Source organism: Heterocephalus glaber, unplaced genomic scaffold (genome assembly GCF_053883595.1).
Source record: "Heterocephalus glaber isolate CG9 unplaced genomic scaffold, H.glaber_assembly_v1.0 deba00001481, whole genome shotgun sequence".
In the NCBI taxonomy this organism is placed as follows: Eukaryota; Metazoa; Chordata; class Mammalia; order Rodentia; family Bathyergidae; genus Heterocephalus; species Heterocephalus glaber.
Genome location: NW_028258317.1, coordinates 35568230 through 35593625, shown reverse-complemented (window position 1 = coordinate 35593625; position 25396 = coordinate 35568230). Strand labels below are relative to the sequence as shown.

Here is a 25396-nt window from a genome sequence, read left to right as displayed (position 1 = left end):
TGTGAATTTATTATGTTTTACAGTGAAATAAATAGCTCAAAGAAGAAAAATAATGTCTCTGTACTAAAAATAACAACTTGCTTCTTAACATAAACCACGTAACTTCAATAAAAGGACATTACTAAATGTTTCCTTTTAATTATTTTAATAGTGAATTTGCAGGAATTGTAAGAGAATGGGGACCTAACACTAAAGAAAATGAAGTGCTACAAAACAGCAGCAAAAAAAGAAAGCTTAAATTATACAACAAAGTGGTACATGCAATGAATGGTGGATTTCATTCTTTCACCCCACATCTGGAGATAGTTTAGTATACCAATTTCCAGAAACCAAGCAATTGTCCTGCCTGAGTAGCCCTTTTCATTCACAAATAAACAATTAATGGAATGGGAAAGTAATTTTCCAAGTGTTCATATTCATTAGACTGTTTCCTGAAATTAAGTATCTGCCTGTGATACAATATTGTACATATTAAACACTCTCCTACCCCCTTCTCTAGACACTTTTTTTCATATCAAACTTAGATTATATTTCTATTTTCCTTACAATGCAAAAGAACTTGAAAATAAAATTCTCTCATCTATGCTGAATAAGAACTACTTGTCTTATTAAAATGAGATCCTTGCATCAATTCTTAGTAAGACTTTATTCCTGCAGCTTCATCAATTCAATTAATATTTTTCGAACACCTACTATGGGGAAAGTAGAATTCTAAACACTGATATGTAAGTATAAAGAATTTACAACTGAATAGAGCCATAAACCTGGCCACAAATGACTATACTATAAAGTGCAGTATGATCATGGTGATGAGAGGCACAAACACAATGCTGTAGGGCTCAGGAGAAAGACTACTTCTTCTGAGGTGATGAGAAAATGCCTAGTGTGGAAGCAGCATCGAAGGTGGACAGGCTTTCCAGCGACACTGACTTGGGGGTCCTCAAAGTCAGAAGCCATATTTTATGTGGCATCCCCTCACCCACTCCCCAGGAACGAGCACACATGCACTTTCCTCCTAGACCATCAGCATTTATGCAAAAGTGATTTAACTGAATTCAATAAGCCAAGATGGGGAAAGATCATCTAAGATGGAGATGTGCTCACTGCAGTATGGAGGTAAAGCAGAACAGGATTCTTTACACAAGGCTGAATTATAGTAAAAGAGAATCTCCAGAACCATCAAGTTAGAAAGTTTTGTGGCTCAGAAAATGATACCCCCATATATGCTGCTTTGGACTTTAAACTAAGAGCACCAAGGGAGCAGCAGATGCAGGGAAGGGCTTTCTCTGATGCTCTATCTACCCAAAGCCTGGGTCCTCCTAAAGTCCAACTCCACAGGAAAGACTACAGCTGACACCACAACCAGAACAAAAAAACAAAACAGGCCAGGGATTTAGCTCAGTGGTTCTGGCACCTGCCTTACAAGCCCAAGATCCCCCGTTCAATCCCTGATACAAAAACAAAACAAAAACAAAAACAAACAAACAAAACTTGGTCCTATACTGTTCTTTGAGCCTATTTATCTCCAAAAAAAATTCTTTTACTCTTTTTCTAAAAGTTCCTAAAATCTCTACTTCTCTCTTCCTTAGTTTCTAAATCTCACTGACTTACTGGCTATTCACTTTCCTAGGATATTCCCGTGAAGGCAATAAACTTGCAGGCCTTCTCTCCTGTTGATCTACTATCAGTTCATTTAAAGACTCAATTATCAAACCACTGGAGGTGAAATAGAAGGTTCTTTCACCCCTACAAAAGGTAGTCTGAAAAATAAACTGAGCCAAAATAAAAGATAGCCAATAAGTTTTATTTTAAACTTGTGAATTGTGGGGAGCATTTAGAATATCCAAGCATATACATAACATAATCAGAAGAGTCATGCACCCATGGTAACAGTGTACAAGCACAGCCAGTATACTAATCCACCTTTAATACGTGGAGCACACAAGGAAGAAAAATGTATTATGAGAAATAATCAGAAACCTGCAACTCCTATTTAATTGACACTGCATTCCCAAGACTAAAACAATTTCTATGATGTGCTTACAACTCAAAAAATGCTGCTTTAGCATAAATATAAACAAAGAAAAAGAAAGACAAGGTGACCTCAAATGTCACACATTATTTAGTATCAGTAGTAACGGCAGAATATGACACATACCACCACCACCACTCAGGTCCTCAGAAGTGGAATTTATAACAAACAGAGATGAGCTACTTTTTTAAAAAATCACTTCTATTCTGTTTTAGAAGTATACTTTGCTAGTTTTCATGCAAGTGACAGCAAGTAAATGTTAAGAAGGAGGCTCCTAGACCTCTTGCCATACTTTGGGTTCCCTCATGCCCTTGACTATACAACTATGAATTCAACTTTTGTTAGCAGACTGTGACAACTCCCTGGGATTTCTCAAAAAGAATGGTGACAAGCACACTTGTCATAAGGGTATGTCACAGAGTATTACAAAATTTTACGAGCTGTCTCAGATTCCAAACAGTACATATTAAACTAATTGTCCAGATGACATGTGGCTTTAGGCAAAAAAAAAAAGAAAAAGAAAGGTAACTCAGCAAAGGAGGAACAGTACATAGTATTTTATGGAAAATAATCCTTCACAGAAACAAATGAAAAGGGCCAGAGATTTGGCTCAGTGGCACTGCGCCTGCCTCGCAAGTGAAAGGTCCTGAGTTCGATCCCCAGTACCGCCAAAACAAAAAAAAAGGAAAAAAGAAACAAATAAAAATAAATTCACTTTTCTGGTTCATATGCCCCTAGAGCCAAACCTAATAAAATAAAGCTCAAAACCAAATTATAATATGTCCTATAAAGTACTAGAAATTGATGTGAGGATTAAAACTTAGGTGTCAAATTTGTCACAAATTTCAAAGAAAAATACACAAGAGAAAGGCAGTAAGAGGATAGTAAAATCCTGGGGTCAGTAGATGGACTTCTATGAAAACAGTGGTCACTGGCTAGAACTTGGGAAATCTGTCCCTGGTATTAGTAAGGTGAACTTCCTATTAAAATGGAGTCGGGGGCTGGGGATTTAGCTCAATGGTTCCACCACCTGCCTTGCAAACACAAGGACCTGAGTTCAATCCCCAGTACCAAAAAAAAAAACAAAAAAAAAACGGAGGCCTCTGACTCCTAGAACAGTGCCACACGAAAAACAAACAATCCATACATGAAGCTTCAGAACCAGGTCAGTCCACTGTGACTTTCTTTTAGAAACAAAAACAAAACCACCTGGAAAACAACTGTTTGTTTTTTCCTAAAGGAATAATCCCAAGAACTTTACCTATTCACTGTAAGTAGCTTTATTATCATGTTAAAATGCACCTTTTGTCTAAATAAAAAAAATAATATTGGAATATCCAAGTGCCATTTAAGAACATGGCCAGCAGGTTCCTCTTTGTAGCCTGGTTATTTTTTTGAAAGTTAAATTTACAGAGTTTAAAAGAATGTCACACAGGAGGGCAGGAGGCTTAGCTCAGAGGCAGAGCATCAATCTAGCATGTGGGAGGTCCTGGGTTCGATCCCTGTAAACATACCAGCATGCCCCTGTCTAGGCAACATGGGCTGCTGCAAACAAGGACGCCTGCTTAGAAGATTGAGGGTGCAACACAAAAAAACCCATTATTATTAACACAATTAGTGACCCCTAGGAGAGGCTGGTTAATGAATAGGTGAGTTCATTCTGTCTCACACATTCCTAAATTTATAATCTTAAGAATGATGAGTTCTCAAGTTCTTGCTATGTGTCAGGCCCTGGACTGTATGTTACATTCATGGTGATGGAGTTCAGGACCCTACCCCAAACATGCCGCCTTAACATACTGAGTATTTTACACTGAAGGAATTTAAGCAATGGCAGGTTCAAAAATGCTGTGGCCTTCACCCTCTTTTCTCCCTAAAGGCAGGTTCTCTTTGGAGAGGCGCCTTCCCTTACCCACAGGAAAGGAGCCTCCCTCTCCCTGAAGATGGATGCTCACCCAGAGGAATCTAAATGAGCAGCCTTGAAAATCTCTTCCAGCTCACTACTCATTCATACTTTGTTGTTCTATCATATTTTTCCAGGATCCTTCACTTTTCATCAAACCTAGCATAAAACATGGAGGATTCAGGCTTCCTTCAGTTTTCCATTTCTTTATGAAAGTCCCTGTGACAAACTCATATGACACAAATCTGTAAACTTCTTGTTAATCTGTCTTTTGGTATACAGAGAGAACACAGAAGAGTTCGCATGAATTATGCATAAGAATTCATTTAATCATGAGGAGCACTGAGCAAAATAGAGACTCCCATTATCTCTGTTTTATGATAAGGAAACTGAGAGTCAAAGGGATTATAGGACTTGGCCAGAGCCTTGATTTGACAGGGCTTGACAATGGAAAAATCAGACTTCAAAACCAAGTCATGCCTCAATGGCCCAATTCCAAATATTAGGATAATTCCAGTTCCATTGGCTTATCCGGCAACCATGGCTAGTTAATAATGTTCCATGACCTTACTGAAAAAGTCCTCCTGGCTGATGTGGGAAGTATTTTAGGTCACACTGCACAGTATTTCCTAGTGTACCCTTTCCTCCTAATTTAAACCATTCTTCCTCAGTTGCCACTTTTGTATTATTACATCTATAAGGTATCATATAAAAAAATTTCCCACCAACAATATTAACCCATTTTGTGAATTAAACCACATAATTTATAAAGGTTTAAATCGTGGGGCTGGGGATTTAGCTCAGTGGTTTCACCACCTGCTGTGCAAGCGCAAGGACCCGAGTTCTATTCCTGGTACCAAAAAAAAAAAAAAGGTTTAAATCGTAGCGCTGGTAATTTGTGATCCTATTCGGATAACCATACAGAACATTTGAGAATATGGAAATTGATATGAGATCATGATGATTACTGATAAATCTAAATTTCAGTCTCCCTTTAAATTCACCTTAATCTAGGCACTGCAATCAAAATGGAACCCTTCTGTAATACCCATTCCACTTCCCCCAAAGCAGGAAAAGATGTTTGAGGATTCTGAGTTGCCCACTTTCTAACTAAAATTGATAGGCTGTACCTTCTTAGCAAGATGTAAGCTGAAAATCACTTTGGTTTAAAACATACAACTAAAAGCATCATTCTATGACAAATTATGTTATGCTTGAGAAAGAATGTACGATTCAAACAAAGCAAAGCAGAAAAATACAAAATGGATTATGAAAACAGCTGTATTTCTACATGAAAGTAGAACTCACCCAGCCCAGATGGCCCCAGAAAAGCACCCCTCCATGCTTCAACTGTAAATGGATAAAAAACACAAGATCATCCCTAAGAGCTTCTGAGGACAGGGGCATAAATACAGTCTGTGGCAGACAAAGATGGCTAAAATCTTTCACCCTAAATGAAAAGTAAAAGGCTCCAGGTTCTAATGGAGGAGGACAGGCTTAACTAGTGACCCTCTGAAGTACTAGCAGTTCTCAGCTCTCAGATGTGTCCAGTGCATATGTTTTAGGCACAGCTGTAGGCACTATAAATTTAACTTCACTGCTAATTTAAACTATGGGGGAGTAGGGCTATCTCCCTTTCACAGGTGAGAAGTGTCTCCAATATAACTAGTAAAAATGATGGAAAAGGGATTCAAACCTAAGAACCCTGGTTCCACAATCTCTATTCTTTGTCTTTGCACCATGTTGCCCTTTCTCATGAGGCTGGTAAAGCCACGCCGAGACTAATCTCTACAGTGACTATCATTCTATAGTAACCCAAGTAACTCTTAGGGACCTGCTGATAGAGACAGGCTTCTAAGACTGTCCTGCACTCTACAAGCCTGAGCCAGGAGGACTGTAAGACGGAGCCCAGCTTAGGCAACTCAGTGATGTAATGAGACCCTGTCTTGAAATAAAAAATAAAAGCAAAGGGAGGGCTGGAGAGAGAGAGCTCAGTGTGAAAGCCCTGCCTCAATCCCCGGTTATCACACACATGAGGTGCACACACAAGAACAGAATGCCCTCTACAATCCCCAGCCCCATAACCAGTGCAATGCTAGTTACACCAGTAGTGAGACCAGTGTTGTAAGGACTGGTATTCCAGCCCCCTCCCTGCTGGGGCACCTCTGAGACTTCGGGGGCTGTGAGAAGCTGAGTCTCTGCTAGTTGGCCACACTATCTCTGTGATTTAAACCAGAGCATCTAGTTGCCTTATCCTCTTGGCTGGGGCATGCCTGAAAATGCTCAGGTCGTGTTTAAGGACCTGCTTCTCTCTGGCCAAATTTCAGCTCCAGAGCCATTCTACAGATTTCAGTTCATTCCTAACAGCAGAGAGAAAGCAACTCCATGATCTATTTATTTAAGATGAACCTTCTCTTTACCAAAAATCTTTTCACAGGGAGGATTCAGGAGCAAGAAAGCCACACAGAGGACAGCAGTAGACTTGAGTTGCAACATCAGATACAGCGTTCAGGGTTCTTTCCTTATTGAGCAAGCATAGCTGGCAGAATGGTCTGAAAATTTCATTCTCAAAAAGTAGTAGATTCTCATGTTACAATAATTAATAAACCCTAGGTTAGAAAATCTACACATTCTTCAAAACTGCAAATCAAAGTTTTACTTGAACAAGTATTCAGAACATTGGGTCAAGCAATGATAGAGGTATCTCTTCTACATTCGTGTTGATTGCCAATTAATTATGTGCTCTCAGAAACCAATTACCTGGGCTTGTGCTTTGTAAAGCTCTACGGTCATGCTTTGACAGCAGAGCCAACAGTGGAGTGGTCTCACACAGGAGGTAAACAACACCAAGCAGTCTTACAGCTCTCTCCAAACTCAACTGGCTTTCAGGAAGAAAGAAATGAGAATAGTTCGTCAACACTGTTCGTCTATTAGCATGGCAAGAATTTTAACTGGATCATCAAATTTCCCAGCTTTTTAATAAGTGAAATGATTTGCATACTTTTTATCGAACATCTACCATGCGCTGGTCACAAAGGTCACTGTAAGGAAGAATTTTATTTAAGGGCTCAAATTTGACTGGGAGCTCAAAATGGCATGGGAAGAAAATAATTCAAATTAATTACACAAATTCCAAAGAAGAGGTGGTCTGGTCAGAAGAAAAGAGGAAATATGAAAGAAAACTTCCTGGTTCAAATATTGACAGAAGAATAAAAATAAATATGTATACCATCAATGTTTTCCCAAGAATATGAAAGAGGAGAGCAAGCAGAAAATTCAAGCTCAGCATGATGCTTTAAAAAAAGTTTTCTTTTAAAAAGCTAGGGGGGGCGGGGCTGTTGCCTTCTGGCACACTGGGCTCCCTGTGATTGCAGAGTGAAAACTGTACCATAAAATTCAGGTCCCTAAGTGCCAGAGGAAAAGAAACTTTCCCCAAATAACAAAATAAAAATAAACCTTCAGTTAAAATAATATATTACACACTGATGTAAACTGAAATGCTCTTGTCCATGGGCTGAGCTTATGAAACACTTAAACATGAGAATGTAACACTAACAAACTATTTGACATTATTATTTGGGTTCAAAGACTCCCTTTCTCTAAATGTTTATAGCACCATACCAGTTATTTCAACTGAGCTGACACAATGAAATTCAAATGATCTAATACTTTTGACTTACCAGCGGATTAGCACATGATTACCCTGAGTAAAAGGATTATTATTATTGCTGCTCTAAGATATTAACACTTTCTGTAACATACTCTAAGGACATGGTATAGATCACTAAAAAATGTGGCAAAATGCGTGGAGGGAAAGGGTATTTTCAAAAGGGAAGGTGATAAGTGTTCTTCTCTTTAAGGTTTCCTTGTTTAAAATAAAGTGGTCCTCCCAGCAGCAGAGCCAGCGGGGCCTGACACTTTCAGTGGTGCACAGCAAGTCCCGCCTTCAATGCCCTCAAGAAATGAAGCCACGCCACGTGTGGCCTTCCTCTCCTGGAGATCAGGCTCCAAACAAAAACCCACAGTTTGTAATAGACAACTAATTCTCGTGTAATGAATGACAGAACACAGGGCTAATGCATTTAACAAGACAGAGCTAAATTCAATGAAGCCTGACGCCATTTATATGAAAAAGGGACACATTTGTAGACAGAGCGAAAGGGAAAGGGGATAATTCTGAATTAGATAGTGTACCTTCTGTTTTGGTTTAACCTTCTCACTGGAAACGAAGATTGTAACTCAAATGCTACTGAGAAATCTGGCAATGGTAACAACATTAAACACCACCATATTAAACTCCAACTCTTACTTACCAATGAGGAGGTAACAATTAAAGAACTTTGCTCCAAGTTTCCACTCGCAAGTGTCATTTCTTCATGACTAATTTTTGGCCCACCAAAAATGTGCCCTTTCCTTATCAGACTTCATGGTATTCAATTCCGTCACCACATGGTACTGTCACAGAAATTTCAGGTAACACAAATGATGCTTTAATATCTAAGCCCTGCAGATACAGCATCAAAATAAAAGATATGGGAACAAGCCATACAATATGAAATAAGTACGTTAAACACACATGAACTCAGGTGACTTTTTTGAGGGCTTAACCGACTCTCAAGAAGGCCCAGAGATAGAAGGCATGTGAAGTGGTTGTGTATATGTAGATACGTAGGGCCACAACAAAAGATTTTTAAAAGTCCCCCAACACCGTAATGCCAACTTTCCTTTTCCATATGCACTCAGCAGATTTTAAGCCTAATTTTGAAACATATCACATGAAATAAGCACCTATATTCCAAAAATTATTTATGAACTATAAGTAGATGAGAGTATTTTAACTGTCTAGCAGGTCTGCAGTAAGAACAATGATCCAAACAGCACACTTTATGTGTCTGATGACATGACTTACTTCTGCAGGATGTTCTTGCACAGAGAGAGGTGTGAGTTCCACACACCTGGAACTGCTATGCCTGAAGGCAGGGAAGCTTCAGCTCTGCTCCTCTCTCTCCTCTCCACAATGTCATCTGGTTCTGCTGCTATCACAGTGCCAGAGAGTGAAGCTCTTCCAGAAAACTCTCCCAAGATCAAACTGTGCCTGGTGACAGCCACATCCAGGCCGTAAGTAATGTTCAAAGGGCTCAACAACACCTGTGACTGATCATCCTCTCTCCCTTGCCATCACCTGCTGATTTTGTCCAGGTGTTTTATGGCTATCTTGAGGATCTGGAGAGCAGACAGAGGGAAGCCTTTGCCAATTTCTTTTGTCTGGGACTGTGAATTCCTTACACAGATGGTGGACAGGCTCGGCCCAGGGCAGCACCCAGGTAGAAAGCCTTCAATCTCCAACAGAAGAAATGGAGGGAGACATTATCTCTTCCCACAACACTGCCTATAATGTGTCTGTGGCGAGCAAAACTGAGACAGCCTGGCTTCACAGGGGGTAAAATGAGGAAGTCAACAAATACCTTAAAAATATTTATTTGTTGGCAGTATTACTAAGCATTTCCCAAGAATCAAAAGTGATGAGAAAGGTAACTCCTGAAGTAATATGCTTCTATCGAAAGACTTGTTACCTCAAAATTCTGGTTATTTTTACTTGTATATCAAAGTCACCAGGTCTCCTAAATTAAAAAAATTAAGAACTTAAAACTCAAAGTCAATCTTTTAAAAGCTGCTGCACCTCTGTGGTAGAAAAAAAATTGGACGAGTGTCTATCTAGACCTATGCTGTCCAGCTACATGTTAATATGAAGCACTTGAAATGCACCTAGTCCAAGCTAAAATGTGTCATAAGCATGCAGCTTTCACCTTGGACTGCGATGATTCACAAGGAAAAGAAGAATGTAGCGTGTCTCAATAAGCATTCATACTGATTATGTAATTGTTCATTTTTATTATATATGCAAATGATAACTTTTTATAACTAGGTTAAATAAAATATATTGGAACCAATTTCATCTGCTTCTCTTTATTTTTCCTATGTGATTCGCATTATTATTTCTCTTGGACAGTGCTGATCTAAACACTTTGGCTTTGGTCAATTTCCATTTTTGTTGGTTTTGTAATTGCACGTTTCTTCACCTCCTTATCATCATCATTTTCAAGTGAGGGGACAGAAACTGAGGACTTAGATTGCAAATTTTATAGTTCCAAAACTATAAAACTTATAAAATTTTACCTAATTATTTTTCAGATTTTCATTTCTAAAACCAAGGCCCATTTTCATTTAGGCCTTATCTCAATTAACAATAAAACAAAGAACAGTAGGAAAACAGGTTATATTCTTCAATCAAGTAATTTGAAAAGCTACAGCTCCCTCTGATGACTTTACCTGTAATTTTCAGAGCTATTTGCACAATATTTTTAACCCAGACAGGCTTAGCAATCACCTGAGTCCCTTCAGTGATAAGTACATCAAGATGATATATAAAATAAAGAAAATCCACCCCTGGATTAATGAGGGTTAATAAAACTAAGAATTAATGAGGGTTAATAAAACTAAGAAAGAGAGAGAGAGAGGGAGAGAGAGGGGGAGAGATATCAAGCTCCCTATAACAGGTACATCTGATTGCAAAGGTTACCAAGGCAGATACACACTATCAAACCTCAGAAAATGTTTAATGATTCCTTTCCTAGATCCAAGGGAGTGTATCTTAAATTATAAGATACAGTGTAGTTGTGCCCTCTTGGGGATACATACTTGACACCAATAGCTGCACAGCTGGCACTACTTATTCCTAACTTTGTGTAATTCACAAGACATCTCTTCTAGTGGCTATCTTTTGGAGACTCTTGCACCCATTACCCATATTAATTGGTAATGCAGAATTATTATAAAAGAGATAGGAAACATTTTATGCATTATTATGTCTTTGCTGTTAAGGAATCATGTACAAATTCATTCTCTAGGTCCTTATGAGAATGAATGAACATTTTATTTTATAAGTTATGTTGAGAATTTGAGTCACTTTGCTGTCTGAATCAGAGAAGAAAATAAAAAGGAGGAGATTAAATGCAGAATATAAATTCAGTATGTGTATTTTTACCAAAATGATGGTGAAACTAGACCAAACATCCTGGCTCAGTGAAGCTCTTATTGGAATATGTTATTGTATATAGAAAACACACCTCACACATAACCCTTACTTATGGATACATAGTATTCCAGCAAAAGAGATATGGTAGTTAGGTCAGCTGTGAAAGACTGAAAGTGTAGTACACCAGATTCAAGAATTAGAAACTAGGAGAGAGAGGGGGCATATGAACTACATTGACAAGCATAATTTAAAATTCTAATAGTTTTTTAAAAAGCAATCAATGAATTCTGTGATAATGTATATATCCAAAGGGAGACTTCTGAAAGAATTAAATAGCAACATAAAGATCACAAACAAACAGGACCAAGTGAGAGAGGTACAGCAGTATAGTCAAAGCTAAGGAGTCTGCAGAGAAAACCATCAGAATGGCTTAAATAATCCCACTTTGAAGAATATTTTACCAGACTATTTTCAAACATCAGCTCCATGGGCTGAAGCTAGGACTGATGTTAAGAATCAAACTTACACACAAGTAAAACATTATCTGTTTTTATGAATATTCCTAATGTGTAACTGATAAATACTAAAACAAGACTGAAGTAATTCATAATTGTGCTCTTCTTGGCTAATACCGAATATAAGTGGTCATAATATAAGTGGCTTATGTCAAAAAGCTTTCAGAAAATGCAGTGAGGCCAGTTTAAGATCTACCAATATAGAGGCAAAGTGAATGGGATTCAGTACAAAAGCAAAGCTGCAAATAAGAAGAAATGTTGCCTTAGAAAAAGGATTATTGAGTATTTTTATTTAATGTTTCTTCCAAGAACATGATTTGTTTAATGTTAAACTTGAAAATCATATAGCTTTCGTTCAATATTAAGTCTTAGCCTTGTCAAGAATTTTCTTAAAATATACCAAATTTCTTTTAAAAATATTTTAAAGTGCTACTTCAAAATTCATTTTTTAATCACTGTGTTTTTTAAAAATCTTATTTCTTCACAGCAGGGAGCTTTCAGAAACCACTAAAATATTCTTGCCCTCTGAATATTTGAGAAAGATCTCTTCAAGTGTTATTAATAAGCTAGACAAAGTATTTATATTAACAGCCATAGAATGAATCTTCAACTGCATGCAGATTCATAGCATGGGACTATGAAAAGCATAACCCATCTTCACTTGTACTGGCCCAACTACCTGATTATACCAAGCTTTTTATGGCCTAAAGGAAGTTATGTAAATATTCATTATAGTAACAAAGATAAATACCAAAGAAATGCCTGTAATTTTATAGAAGGGGCAAGGAAAAATGCTCACACAACATAAAAGTTAATTTTACACTAGTGTCATTAATATTACACTCATGCTGTAACAGCCAAATAAACCTTGTGCCTTAAAAACAAATCAAGCCACTTGAGCAACCTGCTGCATTCTGCTAAAAAAGCAAAACCTGCCATGCATGGCAAGTGTTGATATTCTTTCTCAATGATTTTTATTGTCTCTGGTCAGCTTTTTACATCTTCCTCTTCCATGTCTGGAATTAGAGCATCTCACTTGTAGAAATTACATCAGTGGTATTAAAAACATCAAAAACTTTATAAAATAGTTCCAAATAGAAGTCATATTTTTTAAAAAGTCAAGGTTATTTTCCCAGTGTATCTGGGTATTTAATTTTTTTTAACCCAACAAATATTTCTTTAAAGAATGGTCTTTATGTGGCTGAAATTAGAATGCACACAAGATAGTTTTTCAAGGCCAGCAAACACTTCCTAACCAAATCCCCCACTTCCTTTGCTCGCTAAACATAACTCCTTCAAATGTGTACATCCTTTAAAAAGATAGAAGGGAGCGCTTTACATGTAATAGCAGGCAGCTGGAAGCCAATTGGTGCAGGCAAGAGAGCACATTTTAAAAAGCAGCTCTTTAACATTCAATAACTAAGTGGTAATTGGGCACAGAAACATAAACTGTCAAACTGAATCAAAACCCTTTTGCTTTTTGGAGAATTATTTGTAAGATTATACTAGAATTAAATTTGAACATGCATCTACCCTATGCATTCAGTCAAATTATAAAACAAAAAAATTGCTGTGCTTTCTTTGGATAAAATTAATGTCAGCTTTGTGTCCTTAAACCAGACCCGATCAGGAAATGAAATATGTTTAGTCCTGAAATAGTTGTGGTAATTCAATCCCTGCACTCTCCTTACTTTCTTGATGACAAAGAAAAACTCCCAACTGGCAGGGCCACCTGCACTGATTACTCCTCCATCCACACCCACAGAATATGAAAATGAGCCAATGATCATTAACCTTAATTTCTTCTAACATAAACCTCAGCTCTTTTCCAGTCTTGCTACTCAGAGAACTCCCTTGGGATAAAGGAAAAGGGAAGGGGGGAGGTAAGGAAATAGGGAGTGAAAGCTCAGAGCCAAAGGAGGGGCGCACAAATGAAAAATGGAGCCCACTGGCTTTTTAAAAACAGCACAGCTGGCTTATTAAACTTCGTACAGAAAAGATGTTACAAAGATAAAGAGAGTCTCAGGCATCACCAACTCTCTGGACAGCGAGATGCCTTCCTGTTTAAGCTTCCCATTTGGACAAAGGATGAGAAAGGATGCTTCCCCTCATCCTCCCTGCCCCCAGCCCCACCCACTCCTCCACCCAGGCATCATGAACAAAGGTCACCAGCAGTTAGAGATGGGTCTGGACAGCAGGCACACAGGTGAGACTGGAAGGTCTCCCAGAGGAGGGTTAAGGGCTTCAGCAACTAACTAGGCGGGAAATTCCAAGGTGAGCACTTCAGATACAGAGAGAAGGCACAGCACCTCTCGTCACTCACATTCCAGTCCAGCCAACTGTAATCACTTTTGCTTCAAACTGGGGTGGGGGAGAAGATGCCATTTGCATTTTGTCATCTTCTAATGGATGAGGAGCTGGTTGGGGGCCTAAAAAGAAACATAACCAGGAGGGGAGCAAGAACCCTTCTGAAGTAACTGCCTCTTCAGCCCAGATGTATGCACTGAAAATAATTTTGTAATGTTTGCCTGCAGACCTTGGTATATCTTAAGCCGATTGCTGAAAGAGGATAAGACTGCAAAAATGAAGAACTTTCACCATGACTACACATGCAACTAACACATGATCCCCTGGCAAAGCATTTCTGAAACTGGAAAAAAACCAAACTTTAAAAACCATTACATTCCTAAACAAAAGCAAAAAGTCTTTAAAATGTGCTATTCCCATCAATGCTGAATGGAAAAACGAACATATGTTTAAAGAACACAACAAAAGTGTAAACTGTATTACCTGCAAGTCTATTACTGGATGTTTGCTGCCTGCCAGTGTCAGTATCAGAGAGAAACTCTGACCACACAGTTACCCCTCAGTATTTCTGACCTCAAGTCAAGTAGCAGCCTGCGAAGGGTGAGATAGAAGGGCAGGAAAAACAAACAAAAACTGGCTACAATTTGTTACTGGATTCTGAAGCCCAATTTACACAAAAGCCTGGCTCCTCTGGTTAGTGCTGCTTCCTTCTTGTTCAGCCTGCCTACTCTCCAGGCGCAGTCACCCTTCACTCTGTTTCCTTTCTCCTTGTTTTTGACCATCCCTCCCTCCAGGCTCTAAAAGGTCAGTGGTCCCCTCCAGAAGTGAGGACAGAGAGCTGAAGTACTCAGTGTCATGAGTCAGCCTAACAGGCCCTCTGGTGAGTGCCTGTGACCCAGCACTGGAGGATAGCAAGGCTTTTAATAAAGCAGCACCTGGCACACTCACAGCCCCGCTAATTTAATACCTGCCGCTTGTTTACCAAACAACGCAGGCATGTCTTGGTGTCGATAACTTCCCAGTGACAGTGCGGCAACTGACTCTGGGCACGGAACAGATGCACCTTTTTACGCTCTGTTAAACCGTGTCACAGACTACAGCCCCTGAGCGAATTCCTTTATTTATGCTGCAGCCAGTTGAGCTAATTGTCAGAGACAGACCTGGTTCTAATTCTGCAGAGTGCAGCAACTGCAGGAGCATATGTGGCAAGGCATGAACAGAGCAGAACTCCAAAAGGCAACAGTTGAAAAACAGAGTCAGAGGATACAAGCATAATCTCCCAATATTTTACCTAGAAAGACTGAAAATGTCACCTATCTCAACAGTAGATTATGAGAGTGGGGACAAAGGTAAAGCATCGCAGAGTCTGAATGAGGCAGAGGAAAGTAAATGTTACAGCAAATACCTATGTAAAGAGAACATAACAGAGCAACCCTCCTCCAAAGCACTCATTCTCCAAAGGACACGGGGCCCAAGCAGGTGTTAAATATTCACAGGCTGGGAAACTGCCTGGTGACAGGCCAGTCTTCATGCAGCTCCCAGAGCAGCACTCTTCGATTCCAGGACTGACCATATCAGATACCCCGATGCAAGTACACAAATGACACCAAAATTAATCGAAAGAATAGTGTCTTATTTGTCCAGTCATATAACTTTAGTCTGCTGGATCATGTGTAGACAAAAAAACTCCCATTCATTGGTCTCTTCACACCCTGTAATAGGGAAGTGTTTCTTATTAGCTGAATACCATATTCATATTTTATCAGTAGCAAGAGTTCACTCCAGTTAAACTTCTTTGCCCGTCATGGGCATTTTTCAGCAAATTAATGTCTTTTACTTGCATGACTTCTCTTCATATTATAATCTGGAGTTTAAAAGGATCATAATACTTTACAGAAAGGGAAAAGACAAAAAGAGCCCAGTGTTGGTAATTTTTACTACTTATGACTAAATGACCTCAACTGAAGAATAAAAAATTAAGTCATTTGTCTTACGAGGTACAGAAGACATTTTATGATGTACAATTTAGCTAATTATGGGTTGGGGCCGATCCTTAACAAGTCACATGCTTCCATTGTCCCTTCACCCCCTGCTTATGTTTTTACCACATCCTAACAAAAACATGACCAGAACTGGTGAAAAACATACGGTTCCAACTAATGAATCACATACTTTCCCGCAAGTACAGTAAGTACTACCAGCTGTGTGACAGTCTTGCTTTGGCAGTGGAACCAGCATTGAACAAGCCGGCCCATCTGAGAGCAGCTGCATTGAAAAACCACAAGCAATATAAGTGTGTCTGCCTTCTCAGGGCGGCTCTGTCTCTCTCTGTTCTATGTCTCTGCTCTGTCCCCAGAATGTGCCAGCCATCTTGTTTAGAGAAAGATTCAGAAATTACAGCAGTAGAGAGATGAAAAGACATATTTTTAAAACTTAAGATTTTGGGAAATGTTACTTTGTCAAACAGAATGCCACCAGAGGAAACTAAAAGGAACACACCTCTCTCTCCCACCACCATCCTTTGGAACTTGCCTTACCCTGAAGATGGTGCACAACTATGAATTTAAACAAATGAGGCAGGGTGAGGACGACACAGCACTAGCTCCAGCTATCCAGACAGGCTAGCACATGCGCACAAATGCACAGAACAGCTCACAGATTATCAACTCATGCCACAAACTACTGTAAAAATTTCTACCATTTAAGCTTGCCTTTTATACAACAATAAGCTTCATTTGTAACCACAGAGCATTCTGAAAAAATTCCTTGGCAAGCCTCAGATATTTTTACACAAATGTACTTTTCCTTTCTGTGCAAAAACATTCTAGTGAATAAGCATTCCTGTCAAAGGGGGAAAACTCCAACAGCTTTAATCTAGATATGCAAGTAGAAATGGTAGAATTTTTAAATTTGTAGTTTGTGAAGGCAGTAACTAATAAATTTTGCCAGCATCATTAAGAGGTCAGTAGCTTTTATATACCCTAAGCACCATCTTAGGCTTGGTCTGAGAAAAACAAATACCTAGAGTTGTCATTCTTCACTTTTCCAAAGCCTCGATCAGAAAAAAATAATAATGGTGAAACTAACTTAGTTGTTTGCAAGTGTCTTAAATACACTAAAGTCAAATTTAAGAACAAGAAAGTTCTTAAGTGCCTTTGATATTTACCTTCATTCCTGAATTTAGCCAAACACATTATTCTAAAGTTATAAAGATGTTTCATTCAGCAATAATCCTATCCAAAAGTCATTAACAGCACCATATTTTTCCTTTTGTTTATACTACAGTTCTAGGAATAATTTTTGTTTTGAATGAAGCAATCATCAGTGTAACTAACACTCAAAAGGCAGTCAGAAGATTCACTACACCAATTAGAGAAAATCTTGCTCCTTGAGGTTTGAACAATAGTACACTGGTACATAGGCGTAAGATTTTAAAAGAATACTGAGCAGTTATGCCACTCTTCATGTTGTTTAATAGAAAATTGCATGAAATTACATAAAATATCATAAAAAGCATATAGTTGATAAAGTAACGAGGACCTCATTAGAACTCAAGACTTCACTGAATGCAGGGCAAGATAGGTGCACTGCACAGATAAGCACAAAGAGGCTTGCTGAGCATTATACACATTATGAACTTTTTATTTTTAAGACAAAAGAGAAAAAAGTTTAAATATCCTAAAATGATTGACACCTTGTGGACAAAACTATTGGCAATGGTTTTAGTGTTGTTAAACTTCATGTTCTAAACTTTAACGTGTATAAATTACAGAAAGTAAAAAAATAAGTGCAATTTTTTTTCTTTTTTTATAATGTGACAAATCTATAGCTACTAGATTTCTGGTCTTCACTACTAGTTAATTTGAAATCCCAACATATTATAAAAACTATGGAGCTTTTTCTTTTACAACTATATCTCTAGGGTTTGTGTTTTCTTTGTAAAATTTGAAAAGTACTAAAATTACTTATCCTTCCCACCCCACAATATGGCAAGAACATACCTACATAATTTGAGTTACAAACTAGCCTTTGTTAATTCAAAGTTTACATAATTAATGAACCAGAGATCTAAGTCTTCACCTTACCAATAAAAAATACCGCATTTAAATAGCACTTCTAATTGCCAAAGCATTCCCATGAAGTAAAAACCTGTGTCCACCTCTGAATCACCAGTCCCTCACTCCAAAGCCCAGCAGTCTCCCTGAAGAATACCACCCAGGACCTTGGGTACATTCTGTGATACTACAATAGGATAAACCAACAGAGCAAATCTGCAAAATACATGTGTTCAGGTTGAAACATGGTAGAAATAACAGATTAACGATCAAACTCTTACAATAAGGGATTTAGAATCATATCCAGTGACTAAGAGAATTTTCTTGTTAAAGAAGCATTCACAGTTTCTCAGTGGATGACTTCTAAGACAGTGGATATAAACATTCATCTGGCAAATATTCATTGTCTGATTACCAAGGGTTTGACAATATAAAGGCAGGCTGCTATGACTTCTTCACATAGAAACCACTGATTTGCAAGAGAAAACAAACAGAAAACGTGTTAACACACTGCAAATAAGGAGCAGACACTACAGCAGAGTCCATTCCAGGGAAAAAGGCCACCAACTCACTGTGGATTTGGAATGACTGAGGAAACGGGGAGCTTGATGAAGCCTGAACACATGTCTAGTAGCAAACCAGATTAATCTAGGACTTAACAAGGGGGACAAGAGAGTAAGCCATGATCAGAAACAGTGCAGCACCAGTGGAGAACTCCAAGCTGACCTGTGTTGCTGGACACGAAAGCTAGGTTAAGAGATCTTAGAGTGGAGGCCAAAGAAGGAGAACAAGGTCCAGTCACACAGTCCTGTCTGACCCTTTAGAGATACTTATAAGCAAGTTTCCTTTCATCTAATGAAACAAGGAAAAGGACTTCAGCTCCACTCTCCACTCTCCACTAGATTCAGGACTGCCCACTTTGGCATCTCCAGCATGTGATGTGCAGGAACTGCATTCTTTCTTTCATCTTTACTTTTATTTCAAAGAAGCATTACAGAACATGTTGTAGATACTGAGGACTGTCTTAGACATTGAGAAGTGACAGAGAAACAGTCCTACTCCCTTGCACCTTTCCCAAGCTCACTTACCAGTCCCTCAAATTAGGAAATAATTTCTTTGAAAGCACAAACCAAAAACTGACATGGCCTTGGTAAGAAGTACTGTCCAAAAATAGTGAATATTTAATGTTTTTTAAAAATTTCTTACAGTAAAAAAATTACCATTTATTCCCCCTCAAAATCCTCCCCCTCAAGTCAAACACACTTATCCCATCGTTCTTAGCATTTTCTGAGGCAGTTCTGGACATGCTCTTTCTCAAGTGTCTTAAGTTGCACTGCTGCGGCTGCCTCTAGTCAGAAGTTGATTCAAAACATTTACCCTTCATTTAGACTTTGGGGAACAGCCAGAGGGCCATGATGTCAGATGCAGTGAATAAGGTAAGTGAGGACACACTGTAACGGTTTTACAAGCCTGCCTTTTCCCTTAGACGGCACTCAGCTCAGCAGTATTCACTGTATTTTTAATCACATCTTCTAAAGACACTCATGAAAGAGGACCTCCAGAACTGAGAGGGAGTACTCTGAGGAGGGTTAATGTGTTTTTATCCTATGTTTTTGTTTAAATACACTGTATTTTTGATAAGCCCTTTTATGTTTTTTGGAGCCTGAAAGCAAAAAAAGACTAGATGACAAAGAGTCTGTATAGGTGAACGTACAATATTCTCAAACCATTTATCAGATCAAATTGTGCCAAACTGATAAAATCATTTGTAAAGAAATTGATTTACGGAGGCACTATTTGTAGAGCATGTCAGACCAACCTAAATAAGGTAAATTATTTTCTTCATGAGGTAAGAGGTACAGCCACTCCTCTAAACCACAACACAGCATTCACTGGGTCTAGATCACACTCTACACTGGGGACAGTGCCACACCTTTCACTGAGGTACTGCCCCAAGACCTAATTTAATGTAGTCAATAAGCTTCCAGATACAACAGTGTAACGCAAATTCTGACAACAGTAAAATTTTAACACCAACTTTTATGCAAAAGTCTATACCTCATAAAAGACATTTTCTCAGTAATTTCTAATGTAATACTCTTAGAAAAAACAATGTAATCAAGTTTTATAAGAAGGTAGGTTTCTTAATACCAGCTGGTAATAGTCAGGCCCTGAAGCATGAGAACTGATCATATTAAAATCCAGATACCAGCTATTATAACTAAAATGGTTGCTTCATTCATATTTAGCATGAAGAGGAGCCTGTCTACAGCAGACTCTATTTAATACAATGTGGTTTTAATTGGAGTCTGTTTCAGATGAGCCACCTGTATTTCATCTTTTTAAAATTATCCATAATTTTCTGAGCAATTTGCCTCTGAAACATAACGAATAGCAGTCAGTTATAGATTATTGCCATTGTTCAGACATCTAAGAAGAAAAGGCAAAATTCTATTTACTGAGGTAGGATGGCTGCGTACCAGAGAACAAAACTAAGGGCCCAGGTTTTGGTTCTGTCTCAGTGACTAAGGGTGCACAAGACCAACAAGACATTCATATGCAAGAATTATTATTCCTGACCTAGAAAGATGACCGATTAATATTCTATTACTCTTGCTCAAGCTGAAGTTTGTATGGCTACTCTGAAGCCCAGTGCTATATTAACTAAAATCCTTTCTTTTCCACTCAAGACGGAAAAAGAGGTGTAGTCAGTGCCATTTAGTCACCAAAATTATCCTAAAATTGGACCTTTAAATGTCTATTCTTAAACACCAGAATCTGGGCCCAAGAAATGGCATACACTATACCACATGCTAATAAAGGTCTTTTTCTTCTAATTCAACCCAGTAACAACAGCAATTTCCTTGCATCTTCCATTATGGAAGTTGTAGTCTGAGCTTTTGTGCCACTTGATAGAATCTATTACTAATGTGGTCTGTATAAATTACATACAGCATATCCCATATGGAAACCATATTTTCACAGTAACCGATGTTTAATAACAAACATTAACTTGGAATATCTGTAGCAGTTTCTCTATGCTCTTATTTTGCTGCACTATTTTGTCAGTTTGTCTGTTCAGATATTTAGTCTTTGAAGGCAAGGTGTGGAATTTTCTCACTGTAGTTAAAAAGGGATTAATTTTATCCCATGTTGTGTTAGTTACAAGATAATTGGGCTCTTTGAAAGGCAGTACCATAAATTATTCTGATCCAGAAATTATTCTGAAAACTGGTAGGAAACAATGTTCCTGCATGAGCACACCTATTTGTAGAAATCACTAATTAATTCTTTTATAATTTTATTTTTTCTTGGTCTTTATCACATAAATTTTATTAGTCAAAGTGCCACAAACTCTAACAAGTGTCATTACATATTTTTCAATACCTTTGAGTACTCTGATTATAAATTTTTCTATTTTTATAAGCACAATCTGCCAAACTTTTACCAAGACATAATTTCACTGGAAAGTAAAACAAACAAACAAAAAAAACTCACTAGAGATAAGAACAAAGTGTGAATTAGTAATGCATATTATTTAACTATGCATGTGCCTAAGATACAATTTTAATTCATGTATTTTTAAATAAGGACAATTTGGGTTTCTTCAACATAAGCAAAAACTAAATTTATTTATTCAAAAGATAACTAACAACTTCTTGTACCATATATGATATGGGGAAGAGTAAGTAAAAGTTAAAAGGATTAAAAGGACTCCTAACAAGAAAGAGTAGAAGAGAGGATGTATTATTAGGGTCTGGTTTTTGTTTTATCAACATTTAGAGACTGGCAACAAATTAAAGTTAAGATTGAAGGAAACTCAAAATCTGCACAAAGCAAATGGCAAAGTCCTCTTAGGAATGTTCCGTGGATCCCTCTAGAACTTTAGAATACAAAGATTGGTAGGATGAGTGAAATAGCACACCCAAAGCCTAATATAAATTTGAAATCATACTGGAGCATTGGTCACAAAATTATAATGCTGCAGAAATAGCTACAGGAAAAATAAATCTAACACACACAAAAGAATGATAACCATGCAAGTTTTCAATGAAGCCTTTTTGTTAATGTCCATATATCTATATGCCATGAAGCGTGGCCAAAAGAGGAATGCAGTAACAGATTTCATATCCAAAACTATGAAGAGACTATATAAAGAAAAGCCATATATTTCTGGGTTACTCTGCCTTTTCTTTCCTTTTGTAGCCAAGCTACTGGAATTTTAACTTATTGACAGGTAGGATAGTATTTGAGACTTAACAAAGTAGAATACTGAGGCAAAAATGTAAATATAATCTTAAATCATCTGTTCAGTAATTTTTCAATTAATTAAAAACAAAAACTCAAGCACTGCTTTCCCAGCTAATGGAGAAACAGATTAGAGCACCTTAACAGTAAACCCTGCTGTAGTTCAGACAACTGTTCTGATTTCTCTCCTCTGCTATAGCTATCTAGGAAGGGATAATTTTTCTCCATCTTCCTTTCTTACTGTATAATTATGGTTTTCACTAGTCACGTGAAAAATTACAGATTGATTTCTGTATTCAAAATTACCCAATTCCAAGCCCAATGTAGAACATGATGCAAAGGAATAGCTTCTCCATATGCTCCTGTATGCAGACACACGGTGAGGCCAGTCAGGTGACAGATGCAGCAAGAGAGCCAGCAAGCACTCTCACTGTGCACAGCAGCGCGGTGTGATGCTCCTGACATCAGAGCCACCTCTCCAGGATGTGCCGGGGCAGGCCTGCACCTGGAGAGACCTGCCTCGTCACATGGATCACACTGACTCCCAAACAACGCAGCGTGAATAAAACCACAACAACACATAACAAACTCGGGCTTTATCATGCCAATTCCGAATGTTCAAAGTCATAACTAAACTTCTGTGGCTTCCCAAGATAATTGCAAAAAATAAATAAAAATGTTAACTTTTAAAAAAGACAGCAGAAGCCCCATAGATTTCGAAGACATGTACATACAATGAGGCATTTATCGTATCTGCAAAGTAAAATAGGTCTCTCCACTTGAAGAGAGCTTCTCAGTGACCAGAAATTTTAAGATACAAATGGAACCAGATTAAAAGAAAGCCATCTGATCCATCAAATGCAAACAAGATATTTCAAGCAAAGAGGAAAAAGTACCTAGATTCAAAGTGTTATGGATACTGTAGATCCAAAATGTTACAGATATTGTGATACATACAGTGAAATACACTGTGTAAGTTCCCAACAAAAATATATTTCAGAGGGAACATCATTCAAAAATTAGAAATAAATGCGGTGTGGCTGATAACAAAATCACCTGGATATCACAGGCAACTATAATTAGCAATAGGTGACTCTGAGCAGGATCGGATCTGCCTCCTAAAGTTTAAACCACTGCTTCAAGCTAAATTTCTGGGAACTTCTTCGGTCTGGTAATCAGTCTGGGAGTCTTGTACGAACAAGCTTTCTCATGATATTTCCACTGCCTCGTGGTTTCTGGCAAGGCTGAACCGTCTACAAAAACAAGATTTTTCTAACAGTGTCTTGTTATTTCCATTTCCTATCTCAGCTGAAACCCAAGTGCATGGGTATAAAAATTTAAAAATACACACATACGCAAACTTTTCATCATCAAGGTTGCTGCTAAACCAAGTCAAATGAAATTCTTCAACATTACTATGAATAAATAAGGCAGATTATGCTCTAATGATCATTGGATGAAACAGAAAACCTGGAAGAAAAAAACCTTCAAAATTGTATTTTTTAAAAGGAATGTTATTCTAATAAACATGTCAGCATTAAGAATGTTAATGACTTAAGATATTTAATAAACACGCAAAAGTCTTAAGGCTTCTGAGACCCTTCCAATGTGTGATTCTTCAGGCTGAGACTCTTGAGCTGTACCCCTCAATGGCCTGTATGTCTCTACAGGTAAAACACTTTAATAGAAACACTGTTACATATTATGCCCCAGTCCACTCATGAAAGCATAGTCCTAGAACAAAAACATACTTAGTATGGGGATATGGCTCAGTGGTACAGCACTTGACTAGCCTGCCCAAGGTCCTGGGTTCTATTTAAAAAAAGGAAGAAGAAGAAGGAGGAGAGAGAGGGGAGGGCAGAGGAGAGGGTAGGGAGAGGGTGGGGAGTCTTTAAAAAGAAAAAATCAAACTTTCCATCTATTAAAATACTAGACAATGGTAAATTTCAAAGAGACTAGAGCAAAACATTTTTAATGTTTCCTTCATCTATTTTAAGAGTCTCTTTATATATCAATATAAACTGTCTCACTTAAAACCATGGATAGGATATATGATTCTCAGTAGGGAATTTAACATCTAAACACAATGAAAATACAAGCTTTAAAAGTTAAAGATAATCAGAAAGTAATAACATCTAGAATGGCAATGTAAATTCAGGGTAATGGTTCAGTTATTACTGATATTACTGAAAATATAAAATATTTTGAAATTCTACAATTTAAGAAACTCTCATGAACAGAAAAAGCATGTCATATATAAAAGGCTAGTTTCCCTTAAACATTTCCTCAGTGCTAAAAGTTTTGAAGTTTTATTTTTTATAAAACAATCTAATAAAAATATTCTTGAAGGCATGTTATCAAAAATAGATTATAGCTCAAATAAGAGAAAAAATGACAATTCGTATTACTAGCAATGACCTCTGGAAGTATTGGGGCAAATCTTGAAATTTTATTCTAATACTAAATTTTACTATTCTCTTACTAATTATCAACATCTAGAAAGAACTAAAAAGCTATGTCCTGGTATGTTTATTTTTGTAAATATTAGTCTACATATATTTCAATAATGATTTCAAGTTATAAGAAGTAATTATAACCTCAATGCACTACTGTTGAATGTTAAGTGAATTCTTTTATTGTCTTTATAGGTTAATGTTTCTTCTTTAATTCCCGAATCAAAAAAGTTTTATTTACCTATTAACAACAAAGAACAAATGAACCTGGCCTGCATGGTGGCACACACCAGTAATCTTAGCACTCTGGGAGGCTGAAGCAGTAGGATCACAAGTTCAAGCCCAGCCTGAACAATTGAGCTACTCAGCAAGACCCTGTCTCAAAATAAAAATAATAAATATAAACAGGGCTAGGGGGTTAGCAAAGGATCACTGCAAAGGCCCTGGGTTTAATCCCAGGAACCAACATGAAAAACAAAAAACACTAAAATCTAAACAAAAAAACAACAAAACAAATTTTCAATGGCACATGTTAAGTGGTAGGGGGGGAAATAATCTCCAAAGTAATTACATTTTTCCTCCACTAGCGACAAGTAATTTTTAAGACAAATTTTTATTTTTAAAGATAAACATTTCTATTATACTGCTTCTAATGATTATAAATAAAAAGCAGCATTACAGACATCTTCATAACAAATGGGAACCAGTGAAGACTCAGTCTAAGAAAATTAATAACATCATCAAACTACAAAAACCAAAAGTAAAGACTGCATGTAAAATAATTGCACTGATTATGTTTAAGTCAGGAAAACAAATATTCAAAGACAGATACATATACCAAGTTACC

At 37.5% G+C, this 25396-nt stretch overlaps 1 protein-coding gene across 17 annotated transcripts in view; it reads right to left on the bottom strand.

The window, feature by feature from the left end:
* Positions 1 to 25396, bottom strand: part of Bnc2 (basonuclin zinc finger protein 2) — a 429028-nt gene that overhangs the window by 186823 nt on the left and 216809 nt on the right. For 2 of the 17 annotated variants that reach the window (XM_087183877.1, XM_087183874.1), the window contains exons 1-2: positions 8249 to 13597; positions 6696 to 6817 (exon numbers count right to left, since the gene is read on the bottom strand). The exons of 12 other annotated variants lie outside the window; for them this stretch is intronic. Coding sequence is in view for 2 of the 5 variants with exons in the window: in XM_087183874.1 (XP_087040000.1) it covers positions 6696 to 6728 (33 nt within the window). In the remaining 3 variants the exon portion in view is untranslated. Of the gene's footprint in view, positions 1 to 6695; positions 13598 to 22402; positions 25395 to 25396 lie in introns of those variants that run through there. 3 more of the 17 variants (XM_021252887.2, XM_021252888.2, XM_087183872.1) reach the window with 2 other exon arrangements.